We start from the raw sequence: 12,613 nt of genomic DNA on the forward strand, positions 1-12,613 counted from the left end.
TAGTTGTACGAGGAGGGGGTTTAATTATAGCACGCGGCGCGTCCTAATTTACAATACAAGTGCTGCATCCAGAATATTAGTAATATTAATTTTTGTATTTTTTAGCGACTGGCAGAAGAGGCCGAAAGCCTCCAAATGGCTCACATATGGCAAGTCAACAGCGAGGTGAGTCGGGAATTTATTGAAAAATTGCTAGTATGTCGACGCGAGAGTGTTTGACGACCCTGTGAAGTGAATTCAGAGATTTGTTTGGAAATACATTATTCATGTTGGAGAGTAATTGATGAATGACTGATCATGTGCTACTTCCTCTATGTAGTACTCAAATTTGGAGATAGCTTTCTTGACCTTCAATTTCTACTTGTTTGTTATTTTATTTATTGAACTCTCCATTTATATTTCATCTTGAACAGTGAATGCAGTTCTTAAGCCTCTGGCCTTCTGGGAACCAATCATATTTCGTCTCCCACTTCACCGTTTATCTTATGAACATGCAAAACAATCCATCTTCAGACGAAATGAGCATTTTCCATTAAAAGTCAATTATCTGCATATGATTTCCTGGGTGCAATATGTCTGCCGTAATACGATTGCAAATGTAATTCATTTTTTTTGGGTCTATCGTCATTTCCCACTTGTCTCCTGTCTTTTCACAGCCCGACAAAATCATCTACTACAACGCCAAAGACAACGTGAGTATAACATTGAAGTATTGTGTGGCTTTATTGAGTATTTGGATAACTTTTAGTCGCGTTCACGCGTCAAGAAAGACCGCAAGTCGATTCGCCTCCCCCTGTGGCCTCAGACGTCATCTGTCGCCTCCGATAAGCCGGGATCGGCGTCTCGTTCCCGTGCGCTGTCGCGGTGAGAAAGCAGCGTGCTCACCCACAGCACACTCCTGTCACTCTGTATTTGACGGACAGAACACACCCCTTACCTCTCTCTCACGTTCACGAGCTCACATTTACATTTCTTAATACCATGTCTGCAGGAACTTGTAATTCACTTTAATAAAAATGTAATGATCCCTTTTTTTTTTTTTTTTTTTTTCAGCTCTGGGGTCCAAAAATTATGAAATCCTATTCAAGTGCATGGCAAGCAACAGGTGGTGCCATAAACTAAAAGGCCATTTTAGCCAATCAGAAACGTGAGGAAAGTCACTTCTGGAAAAGACGCAACAACAACATTTGCAATTGGAAGGAAAAAACAAACAAACTGTGAACTGCAGGCTCTTGAAGCCCCTTTGAGACTCTTTTGTGATAAACTTATGAATAAACTTGGAGAAAAATGTCAGTCGTGTAGGGATGGTTGGATGACCAAACTGCAAATTTTAAAAATACTCAGCTGTAGATAATTCTCGGGGAGCCGGGAATCGAACACGCGTTCGATCACAACACCCGACAAGAGTGAACGTGCGTGCGGCGATATGTTTTGTAACTTTTTAAATCATCCTTCTTTGCGCAGCTCAATCAGACGGAGAAGAAGAACCGCTACGTTCCCGAGGACTTCCACGTGGACCCCGACTTCCAGCGTCTGGTCTCGTACAACACCACGGCCGTCCACATTCCCACCGACATATACGAGGGCTGTAAGTGTTGCTGCCTATGTCCGTCATCACCGCGTGTGCCCGTGTGGGATTATTTTGCTGCTGATGTTAGCGTTTCGCCCCAAATAGTCTCTATAGCCATTGAGCCATCACATGTTAGCATTTAGCCTAACTCATCCGTACCTATTTTTGGTCCTCATATTAAAATTGTGTTCAAAGCGTCACAGTGCCTTTATTATTATTTTATTATTTAATTTATATATATATATATATATATATATATATATTATTATTTATTTATTTTTTTTTTTTTTTTTTTGCTCACGTTAGCGTTATCTCAACTGCATTTTTATCGCATGGCATCTCCTTGCCGTACTGGGGCGGCATTGGTCCCTTTGTTCCCTCCCCGGGAGGACAGGCAGCCATATTGACACCACTCAGGAGAGCTGGCGTTTCCATGGCAACGTCACGAAGACGCCCGCTAACTGGATTTACGACGACTTTGTCTAGACCAGGCAGGCGTCCTTGTTGCGGCGCTCCTCCCTTTTCCCGACATTTGCCACTTTCCTCCACAGCTAATCATCTTCTCCAATCATGGTTATTAATAGAGGAGACAAAGTTGCTCCTCCCCCGCCCTCACTACTAATATTCCATCTTATCCCACATTAGTCGTGCTCGATTGGATTCTATTTCCCTCCTGATCCAGCGAGAGGAATCCATCTTCCCTTTCACGCGATGAATCACAGCGTTGTGCGTGTCACGTTCCTCGCACGGTGCCCGTCCTCTGCCCTCTCTGCTCATTAGGCAGATCGGCGTGGACGCACGGCGCGAAAGGAGGGCCTCGGCGGCCCCCGCGGCCGCATATCTGATGCCCGTTTGCGCCGACGCTGTGTGGCACCTGTCAGGCCGAGGCGGGCGCACGGCGGTGACGTGCCGCGATACTGCCACGCCGCCACTGCGTGTTCTCGAGCCGCCTCCCCGCGGCCCGGCTCGCGGCGTGGAAATAGATTTTTCCTTCTTCTATGTCCGCTTTGATTTGTGGCTGAGGCTAAACGCGGGCAAAAATATTGGACTCCTTTTGACGGTGACAAGTTCACCCCAAGTGTGTCCAAATGTTATTTTTTTGAAAAACATATATCTATGTAATGTTTTCATTTGTGATACAGCTACAAATTGACAAAATATTGGGACACTCAATGGTGGGGAAGAGTTTGGACAGATTGACAAAAATATTGGGACACCTACACGTGGTGACAAGTTGAGGGGCGTCCCAATACTTTTGCCCCTCCCGTGTTATGCAGCGCTTGGTCCGGCTGCGGCGCGCCCTTGCCAGGACTTGACCTCATCAGCCGATGGACACGTTTGAACTCTTGAATTTACGGCCCGTAGCACTCGTGTGTCTTTCTCCGGGATTTAAGATCACGTGACAGGCTTTTTAACGCAGAGACGGCGGCAGTGTACGGCGTAGTGATTGCGTTGGCTGACAGCGAGCAGACGTGACGACGGGGCGCCTTTTGCCACTTCCCTTGCCGCCGCCTAATTGCTGTCAGCGGCGCGTGGGTGGGCGACAACGCGCAGACAGACGAGCATCCCCCTTTTGTTGACCTCAGTTGTAGTTTACGGTTGATAAAGCGATGTACTGATTGTCCAGTCACATCGTTCCAATGTTGCTTTTGATAATTCTGCATTGAAATGAACTAAATGCTGATTTATGACCAAACTCCGACGCATCAACCTTGCCACACGGTACCATTTGTTGATATTTGTATACTCATCTTGTGTGGGGCTGCGAGTGAGTGTGATGTCATCGAAGCGCATTCGTCCGCAGGGAGCGTGAGAGAGTCCAAATTGTGAGCGTTTATCACACCGGGACGCACGCTCTGCTCCACGGGGAACACTTGAAGGAGGGGCCTCGGGTGTTTTTATACCCTACAAAGCATGGAATGTCAGCCTGGCTACATGGTGGCGAGGAGGAGGATTCCCCCATGGAGAGAAGTGGAAAAAGATGATATTGTGGTGCAATTTATAGCCCGGTGCTGCTTGTTGTCTACAGTCTACATTTCTGTGATTAGGTGTCAATGGTATATATGCTGTACTTCTTTCTCGAGGGGAAAAAAAACCCCAAACTACACTTTTTAAATTAGCACAGTGGGAGCTGACTCGCTACTCGCGACGTAACCATCTATCAAGTATATTTGAGGGTGTTTGTGTCAGCTGCCTGCATGCATGTGTGCATGTCACCATGTGTGTGTATTAGAGCCACCATCATTCGAAATGTGTTTACTTTCGCATGTGTCGACTTTCTGCCTCTGTCGGCCGTGCGCGTGTATATTCCAACCGCCATCATTGTGAATGAACTCAACTGGATCAAGTATATATTTTTTTCCAGTTGTGTCTTTTACCATGTGTCAACTGCATGTCTGTTTTCATGCTTGTGTATTGCAGCCACCATCATTCTGAATGAGCTCAACTGGACAGAGGCCTTGGAGGAGGTTTTCCGGCGGAACAAAGAGGAAGACCCCACGCTCCTCTGGCAGGTGTTTGGTTCCGCCACCGGACTGGCTCGCTACTTCCCGGGTGAGCCCCGAGACGGAAGCCGCCTCACCGACCTTGACCTCGGCAAAGTCATCTCAAAGACTGTACAGTGTGTCATCACGTTAGTGGCGCGCAAACGCCTCCGTCTTGTGACTTTTGGCACCGATGCCTCACATTGTGACTCATTCGCAGTGTCAAAACCTCATTTGATTTTTGTATTTTTTTTCCTCCTTGCCTGCTGAGTTTTTCAATTGTGGCCTCAAAAGTCCAAAAGAATGAAAAAACACGTCAACAAAAGTGGCGTTGGGGCTCCTCAAGGCCACGCTTGAAACGAAATGACTGTTTCTTTCTGTCAAAACGCAGCATCTCCCTGGATCGACTCCAGCAAATCGGCCAATAAAATCGACCTCTATGACGTACGCAGGCGGCCGTGGTGAGTGCGGCCCGACATATGCTATTACGCCGGATCAAAAACCAAAACTGTCATTGTCGTGTGATTACCCACCAGGTACATCCAGGGGGCAGCGTCGCCCAAGGACATGCTGATCCTGGTGGATGCGTGAGTGAAAAGCTTATGATTCAACACGCACACGCTCAGATAAATGCTTTATGTTGGAACCCTTTGACTGTTGACCTTGCGTCAACCAGCGGGCGCACACGGGACGACTCGGCCGTTTACAGTCCACACAGGAAAAAAAATGCCAGGTTATTTTTGGACAACAGAGAGCATTTGAAGTGCACACCTCTGAAGTCACACAGTACAATTTCGATGGCTAAAATGAGGCACAGAGCAGTTTACATGTGAGAAGATTGAACGTTATGTTTTTTTCATGCATTAAAATTGATACAAATTTGCAAAAGGGATAGGTTTTGTTTTGCGTTTTTGGTGGTATTTACCTTTTTTTTTTAAAACATGTTTGTCTAAATCTATAGCTAAACATTAGTTCTGACTCTGACTACACATACGAATTACATAGTTTAAAAAATATATATTTTAGCGCATTACGAAAGCATTAAAATATTGTTTTATGTCCTTATTTTATCATGTAAACCATTTCAGATATATTTTTGAACTGGAAAAATACTTTTCTACACATTATATTAATCTGTAAATCACTTGCAAAACTGTTTTTTGATTTTATTTGAACATTACAAAACTAGGGATTATTGAAATATTTATTTTTTCATATACATTAATTGGTATATTATTTTTTTTTTACATTATCAAACTAATTTACATCCTCTGTAAATCACCTACACTATCTACCTGCACATAAAAAAATGACATTTTTTGAGCACATTACAAAAAATTAATGTAAAACATGATATTGCTATATATTTGCCATTATTTTTGACTTTTTTTCCTATATTTTCCCTTCATTTTTTTAACCTTACAAAACAACTTTTGTCCCACACCTTTGTAAACCATTTCTTAAAAATACAACATCTTCACTTCAATAAATGCTCACAGCTAAACTGCGATCACGTCAGTCTTCTCCTGTAAATCCAAATAATATCTTGACCACATGGCATCAAATATCAATTCTGTCGTGCAAAACGTGATGATGTCGGCTTCCTGCAGGAGCGGCAGCGTGTCGGGCCTCACCCTCAAGCTGATCCGAACGTCCGTCAGCAAGATGCTGGAGACGCTGGCGGACGACGACTACGTCAACGTCGTCTATGTGAGCACTGCGTCAATCATTTTATTCACATGTGAATGCTTAGTGTATGAATTTGCCCAGAACTTAAATTTCGGGATTTATTTATTCCCCCCCCCCCCCCCCTGTAAAACGATCAAAGCTGAGTAGGGCTGCAGAAATCAAATATTTTTAGAATCGGTTATTCTACCGATTATCCCATCAATTAGATCACGTTCTACACTGTATTATTTGTGTCTTTAAAAGGCGGGGCCTGGCGTGGTGAGTGACACGGGTGTCAGCGAATGAAAGTCGAGTTGTCTATTGCGAGGTGTGGAAAAATGCACTGTAATCAAATAATTGAAGTTACTCGATGAATCGTTGCATCTATCGTTTAATTTCTGATCTCATTGAGCGTTCTCGTTGAATGGCTTTCAATTGCCGTTTGATTTTCGTGTGTGCGTGTTCACATCAACTGAGAGTATGTGAAGCACGTTATGTCATGGCATCTCATCGGCCCAACAGATGACAAGCCAATGACCCCGCATAGCGTGCGTCCAATGTAAGAAACACGCGGCGTCAGCCACAGATGCGTTCACTGACACTGGGAATATTCGTCATTTGAAGTGGCACGCACGTTTGAAGTGATTTTTAAAATACGGCGCATCCTTGGAACGGGCTTGCGGGTGGAAATAAATCCCCAAATCCCCTCGTGAACGCCGGTGACGTTTATTTCCGTTTGCGCATCAAAGCAGCCATTGATCATAATTTCCTTGGCTTTGCCTTGATGGAGCCATGCTTTTTGTTTTGTCTGTGTGTGTGTGTGTGTGTGTGTGTGTGTTGTGCCTTCAAATCAGCTAAGAGCTTTTCAAAGTAATGCATTTAGTCAGCACTGCAATCACAATATTGATGCTTTTTTTCCTCTCTCTCCAACCTGCCGCAAGCTGTCGTAATAGAATAGGCTTTTGGTGTGAGTGTGCGTGCGTGCGTTTGTGTGTGTATTATGTTTATTCATTCACTAAAAAAAAAGTTTTTTTAAATATCGATCTATTGTTTATTAAATGGCATCATTATTATGAGTACACTGAAAGATCAGTGATAATAACATTAAACATTCCAAGTACCTTTAAGAATAAAAACAATAAATTACAAATAACAAAAATATATTTCAGATGACGCTCAAAAATAAAGGAATTGAAAAATTCAGCAGCCTGTACAGGGATGATTCATCTAATATAAACATCATAAATGTAGAAATTGATAGCAGTAATAATAAAATAAATAAAATTAAGAAAATGAATAAAACAAAATAAATTGCAATTAAATAAAGTATATTTTAAAATGCCCTCCAAAATAAAATGTATAAAAAATAATCAAAAATATGTACATTCACAAATGAATTCAATTAGTTTGGCGGCCACAACATTGGCTCCACAGTTTTGATTGACAACGTCAAGGATCTATTTAACCAAATTTAGTATTTCATAATTAATAGTACATCATTTATTATTGTGGTTGTCGTGTCATACTGTCTTGTAATTTCTCGAGCCTAACTAGATAAGACTGCCAACACATTAGGAACACCTCTCAATCTGATGCAGAGCAGTTGTAACATAATTTCACCATAATTCATAACTTGTGTGTGCGTGACTTGACTAGCTGCGCATCTACCTTGACCACTGTTGAATCTTTTGAGCTTTCCATAATCAATATTTGTGTTGTTTTTGCTCTTGATTTTCCTTCCCGTTCCCCTCGCCGTCCTTCCTTCTGCTCCTCCAGCCTCCTTCGGTCTGTAAACCTTTACCTCACCGCCACATTTTATGACAAACACAGCGCTGATAAATCATAACTGTGCTCATACTGGAGATATGACCCAGTTAATGTTCCATGAGCTGACCCAGAAGCAGTCTCTATTGTGCATGATGAAGCCCCGCCACATATTTCCGTGACAAATATGTGCCCGTGCCTCTCCTCCACGTCCCGTCATCCCGCGTGCCGTCTCCCTCTCTCTCCCGTCCCAAACTGCAGTTCAACGACAAGGCCACGTACGCCGCCTGCTTCAAGAACCTGGTGCAGGCCAACGTGCGCAACAAGCGCATCCTCAAGGACGCCGTGCAGGGCATCAGCGCCAAGGGAACCACCAACTATGGGCGCGGCTTCGAGCTGGCCTTCAGCCAGCTTGCACAGGTATATGGAGAGGGTTCGCATTGAAGATTCTGCAGAAACACAACAAATTACAAGATGATGGGATTTTTGCATATTTTGTATGAAATGGGAAATAAGTAGGAATCTTGATTAGCTCTGCTTGATATTATATTTAATGTTACAGCTTTGTATGTTTGAGTGCATTTTAATTTTAATTAGATTTTTGATTTAAGACATTTTTTAATTTCATACATGTATTTATTTTTATCCTTGCTTGAATAACTTATCTGAGTCAGTGCAATTAATTAGATTTTAATTTATTAACTATTATTTAAATGTGATCATTTTACTCTATTTTATTTTAACTAAGGATATTTTATTTAGTACAGTTCTTTTAATTTCTTTTTATTCGAATCTTTTTTAAATATTGGTTTATATTTTTATTTATGTTCCCCTATATATATATTTTCTTTATTTTTAGTTTATTTTTTTAATGGTTGAACTGTCACCAAATTATCATGAGATTATCCTCCAAAAATATCCCCGCCAATTTATCGTGTTGCATCCGTGAGTCTCTGTCTCCCTCTTGTGGCCAACACCTGCACCCACAACGCTCTCCTCCACCTCCCGATTAATTTTCTTCCTCTTGCAGATGAACGTGTCCAGGGCCAACTGCAACAAGATCATCATGCTCTTCACCGATGGAGGCGAGGAGCGCGCCGAGGAGATTTTCAAGACGTACAACCCCAAACAAGCCGTGAGTGACCACACAAATGCAACTTTTTCATTTCATTTGAACTCCATTAAAATCCGATTATTACACTTTCCTGTCGACGCAGGTGCGCATATTCACATTCTCAGTGGGTCAACACAACTACGACAAAGGGCCCATACAGTGGATGGCATGCACTAATAAAGGTATCGCTGCACTTGGGTAATTTTGACCCCAATTCTTCCTAATGACACAAATGTGCTCTCAGGTTACTACTATGAGATCCCGTCCATTGGTGCAATCCGGCTAAACACTCAGGTCAAGACACACACACGCTTTTGGAATGTGGCCACTCGGGTACACTCAATGTCATGTTTGTGTCTTGTTTGTTGTTGCTGATTTGCAGGAGTACCTGGATGTTTTGGGCAGGCCCATGGTCAAAGAGGACCGCAAGGCCAAACAGGTCCAGTGGACCAACGTGTACCAGGACGCACTGGTGCGTAACATCTACTCTCGTAAACTAATGTGGATCAGATAATACTGGAAGTAGTACTGACTTCCGAGAAAAGCGTTCACATTCATGCTGTTGTCCACATAAGTGGATGATAAATAATAATAATTTCAAGTCATATTCACAATGAAATGCAATGTATTTTTAGCCAACTTAATTCATCATTTTATCTCATTCGATTTACTTGTATATATTTGAATTCTATTTAATTTGAGATTGGTTACATTTAATGTTTTTTTCTTTTTTTTATTATACTTAATTTTGTTTACCTATACTTATTCACATTGATTATTATGCCTTTAATTTATTTTAAAGTCATTGGATGTCATTTTCTCGACTTGTAATTATTTTATTTTTTTGTTTAATTTAATTTAATTTGGTTGCATTCCATGTTATTTCTTTTTATTCCGTTTTATTTGATCACACTTGATTATCCGCCATTGTATTTTTTTATTTACTTTCACTTTTATTTTTTGTTTTTTTTTAAATATATTTCCTTTGATTCATTTTTTACTGCTTTTATTAAGCTGCATTTGATGATATTCAATGATATGTTTGTGTCTTTTATTTTTCATTTTCGTATGTATTCAGTCATTTAGATTGTATATTGTATTTGAACAGCGCCCGGTCACATTTGCAAAAGGATGATTGAAGAATAGAAAAAAGAAAACATGCCGTTTGCGCAACTCGCTACCACTTTTAGTCACATTGGTGTTCCCAAATTGGCCCTGAATGCACGAAAGTCGACAAAGAGTTCTTGCCGACATGTCACAGACAGAAGACGGATGACACAGGGCAGTGACGTTTCGGAGAGAAAAACAAAATGTCCATTTTTTAAAAGTCCAAATATTTGCTGTTTGTTATCTGGCTCAACTCGCTCTCAACCCTCCAACAACCAAACTGATGGATGAGCTTTTTTATTTCGCCGCATTGCGTCCGGCGGCGTGTTGCTCGTTTAAAAGCGACATCGCCGATAAGAACGCGGCGAGGCAAGATCGAGGCCTCATTTGTTTGGACTGATAAGACTCTGACACAAAACGTCTCTGGGCTTCATTACTGGGACAAGCAGCTCCTTTTGTAACACTCAACATGCTGAGAACTGCTTGTGTTTCTTCGAGTATTTGTGTTGTGTAACTTGTCCGTGTTCAACAGGAGCTGGGACTCGTCATCACTGGAACCCTACCCGTCTTCAACAAGACCAACACGGGATCCAAGGTGCGAGGTTTTCGTATTCTGTCAATGCAACGAGACACGCATTCACGCTAATGCTATGAAGTCAGATTTCGATTTTTTATTTTATTTTTTTTTTAAACTAGTAGACGGGTGCAGATTCGACGCAGATCTAATTGTTTTGTCTTCTTCAAACGCTGCAAGGCGAGCATTCACGCAAATTCTTACCTCATCAGAATTTTGGAGAAAGTTGTTCTACAAATGCTGGGAAACGAGCACTCACACTTGTGTTGTTCTGAACAGAAAATCGTTTTTTTTTTTTTTTTTTTAAATGAATGCTGAAACATGACATTGAGTTAAACTTGATGCCATGGTGTGTGTGTGTGTGTGTGTGTGTGTCCAAAAAAAAAAAAACAATCTATTTTTGTCTAAATGCTGGGAATCAAGCGTTCAGCATCTGTCAAGCATCTTGTAGTGGATGAGTGTAATTTTCATTACATCCAGTACATGCGATACTTGGACTCCGAGGGGACGTTTTAACTCGTCCTTGACGTTTCCTCGCGTCTCCCCCGCGCGTTCTCCCGCTATCAAGGCCAGCGGCACAGGACGAGGGGATCAAACCCCCGGCTCAGCGAGAGACAAATGACGGCGCGACTAAAGTGGGTCAAGATGAGTTTACGCGCCGGGTTCCTTTCCGCCGCCGCTTGGCTGGAAATACCTCGGCGCTGACTCATGGCGGCATGTTAGGCTTTCGGGAATGAAACTTTCCAGATTTCGATTGCAGCTCATTTCCTCGAAAGGAGGACTCGGAGGAGCTTCGTAATTAGGGGCTAATCTCGCAGTGCGTTGCACGACTGACTTGTTGATGTATTTATTTTTGATAGAAATCTCAGAACCAGCTCATCTTGGGCGTCATGGCCATCGACGTCTCCCTGGAGGACATCAAGAGGCTCACTCCGCGCTTCACTGTAAGAAGGTCAAAATACAAAATGAACACTTATGATAGTGAACCCCCATATATTCAGATTTTTTTTTTAAATTTTATTTTTTTTTTGGTGTTCTTTCATCTCAGGCCAGAGTAATAGAAGTATTCTATGGCATTCTCGCCACTTGTCATCTTGGTGCCAAGGAACTTGAAGGGCTTCATTTAGACAAAATGAGTGCTTTGCCACCATCTTGTGGCATCCAAGGAATTATGTTGAAATTAGTTGAGGAGCTTCATTTCCACAAAAGTAGTGCTTTGCTACCATCTTATGGCACCTTGGTGCCAAGCAACTACGTTAAAGTGAGTTGAGGAGTTTCATTGAGACAAAAGTAGTGCTTTTCTGCCATTTTGTGGCATTTATAGGCAATTGTAAACCATTTTGGGGGTGTGAATTACATGTGGATTTCCGCTATTCATGGCAGGGCTCGTTATATTTGGAGTTGACGCCATTCCTCTGAGATCACGCGTGATACGCTGTGCTGGTCCCCCACGATTGGATCTGGGGTGTACCTAATGAAGTGTCCTGTAATCGTCAATAAAGTAAATTAGCCCGTGTTTTCTTTCTGCTCCAGTTCGGACCAAACGGCTACTACTTTGCCATCGACCCCAATGGATATGTGCTGCTCCACCCCAACCTCCAGCCGCCGGTACTTCCTGTTCTGCGGTTATAACAACAGTGCCATTCGGCTGATGTTTCTGGTGGTGTGCCGCAAAATTGGCCGATTGGACGCTGATTAGTTCAAACAAACAATTGCGGAAACTCTGGGACTTTTCTGCGCAGACAGCTGAGTTCCACGAGCCTGTGACGTTGGACTTTTTGGACGCCGAGCTGGAGAATGACATTAAAGTAGAGGTATCGCATCACACGTGCGTCAGTCACACTTGGAGGTTTTAAATGCACATTTTCCGCGGAATATTTACATTTCCAGATAAGGCGGAAGATGATTGATGGCCTCACGGGGACTTACCCCATATCTGCTCTGGTCAAATCGCAAGATGAGGTAACTTTGTTGAGAATACGTTTCATAACGATACTATACCAAATCTTCTGACTTGTGTTGCCCTCATAGCGTTACATTGACCTGGGCCGCAGGACCTACACTTTTGCGCCAGTCAAGGGCACAGACTACAGGTAACAACGCCGCAGAACACACGTCCACTCTTTATTTCAGACAGAAAATGCAAGAAATGAGCCTCATTTCCAATTGAGGGAAAATTAAGTTAAACCAAGCGGGGTTTTTTGTGTTTTTTTTTAACATGAGGTTTTGTTGTTTGTGCCAGTCTGGCACTGGTCTTGCCCGACTACAGTTCGTATTACATCCGAGCCACCATCGGCGACACCATCACCCAAGCAAAATGTAAGTCTCCCATT

The 12,613-nt window shown here is 42.6% G+C and overlaps 1 protein-coding gene across 10 annotated transcripts in view; it reads left to right on the forward strand.

The window, feature by feature from the left end:
• The window catches only part of cacna2d1a (calcium channel, voltage-dependent, alpha 2/delta subunit 1a), a 49,036-nt gene that overhangs the window by 18,014 nt on the left and 18,409 nt on the right, over positions 1-12,613 (forward strand). For 6 of the 10 annotated variants that reach the window (XM_061761977.1, XM_061761974.1, XM_061761972.1 and 3 more), the window contains 19 exons: positions 106-165; positions 657-692; positions 1,465-1,588; positions 3,992-4,123; positions 4,445-4,514; positions 4,590-4,640; positions 5,664-5,763; positions 7,747-7,905; positions 8,516-8,620; positions 8,703-8,781; positions 8,844-8,893; positions 8,982-9,071; positions 10,239-10,301; positions 11,141-11,224; positions 11,814-11,888; positions 12,023-12,094; positions 12,171-12,242; positions 12,312-12,373; positions 12,523-12,599. In XM_061761977.1, the coding sequence (XP_061617961.1) occupies positions 106-165; positions 657-692; positions 1,465-1,588; positions 3,992-4,123; positions 4,445-4,514; positions 4,590-4,640; positions 5,664-5,763; positions 7,747-7,905; positions 8,516-8,620; positions 8,703-8,781; positions 8,844-8,893; positions 8,982-9,071; positions 10,239-10,301; positions 11,141-11,224; positions 11,814-11,888; positions 12,023-12,094; positions 12,171-12,242; positions 12,312-12,373; positions 12,523-12,599 (1,561 nt within the window). The other 4 variants (XR_009786432.1, XM_061761979.1, XM_061761980.1 and 1 more) reach the window with 3 other exon arrangements.

This window comes from Phyllopteryx taeniolatus, chromosome 22 (assembly GCF_024500385.1).
Source record: "Phyllopteryx taeniolatus isolate TA_2022b chromosome 22, UOR_Ptae_1.2, whole genome shotgun sequence".
Taxonomy (NCBI): Eukaryota; Metazoa; Chordata; class Actinopteri; order Syngnathiformes; family Syngnathidae; genus Phyllopteryx; species Phyllopteryx taeniolatus.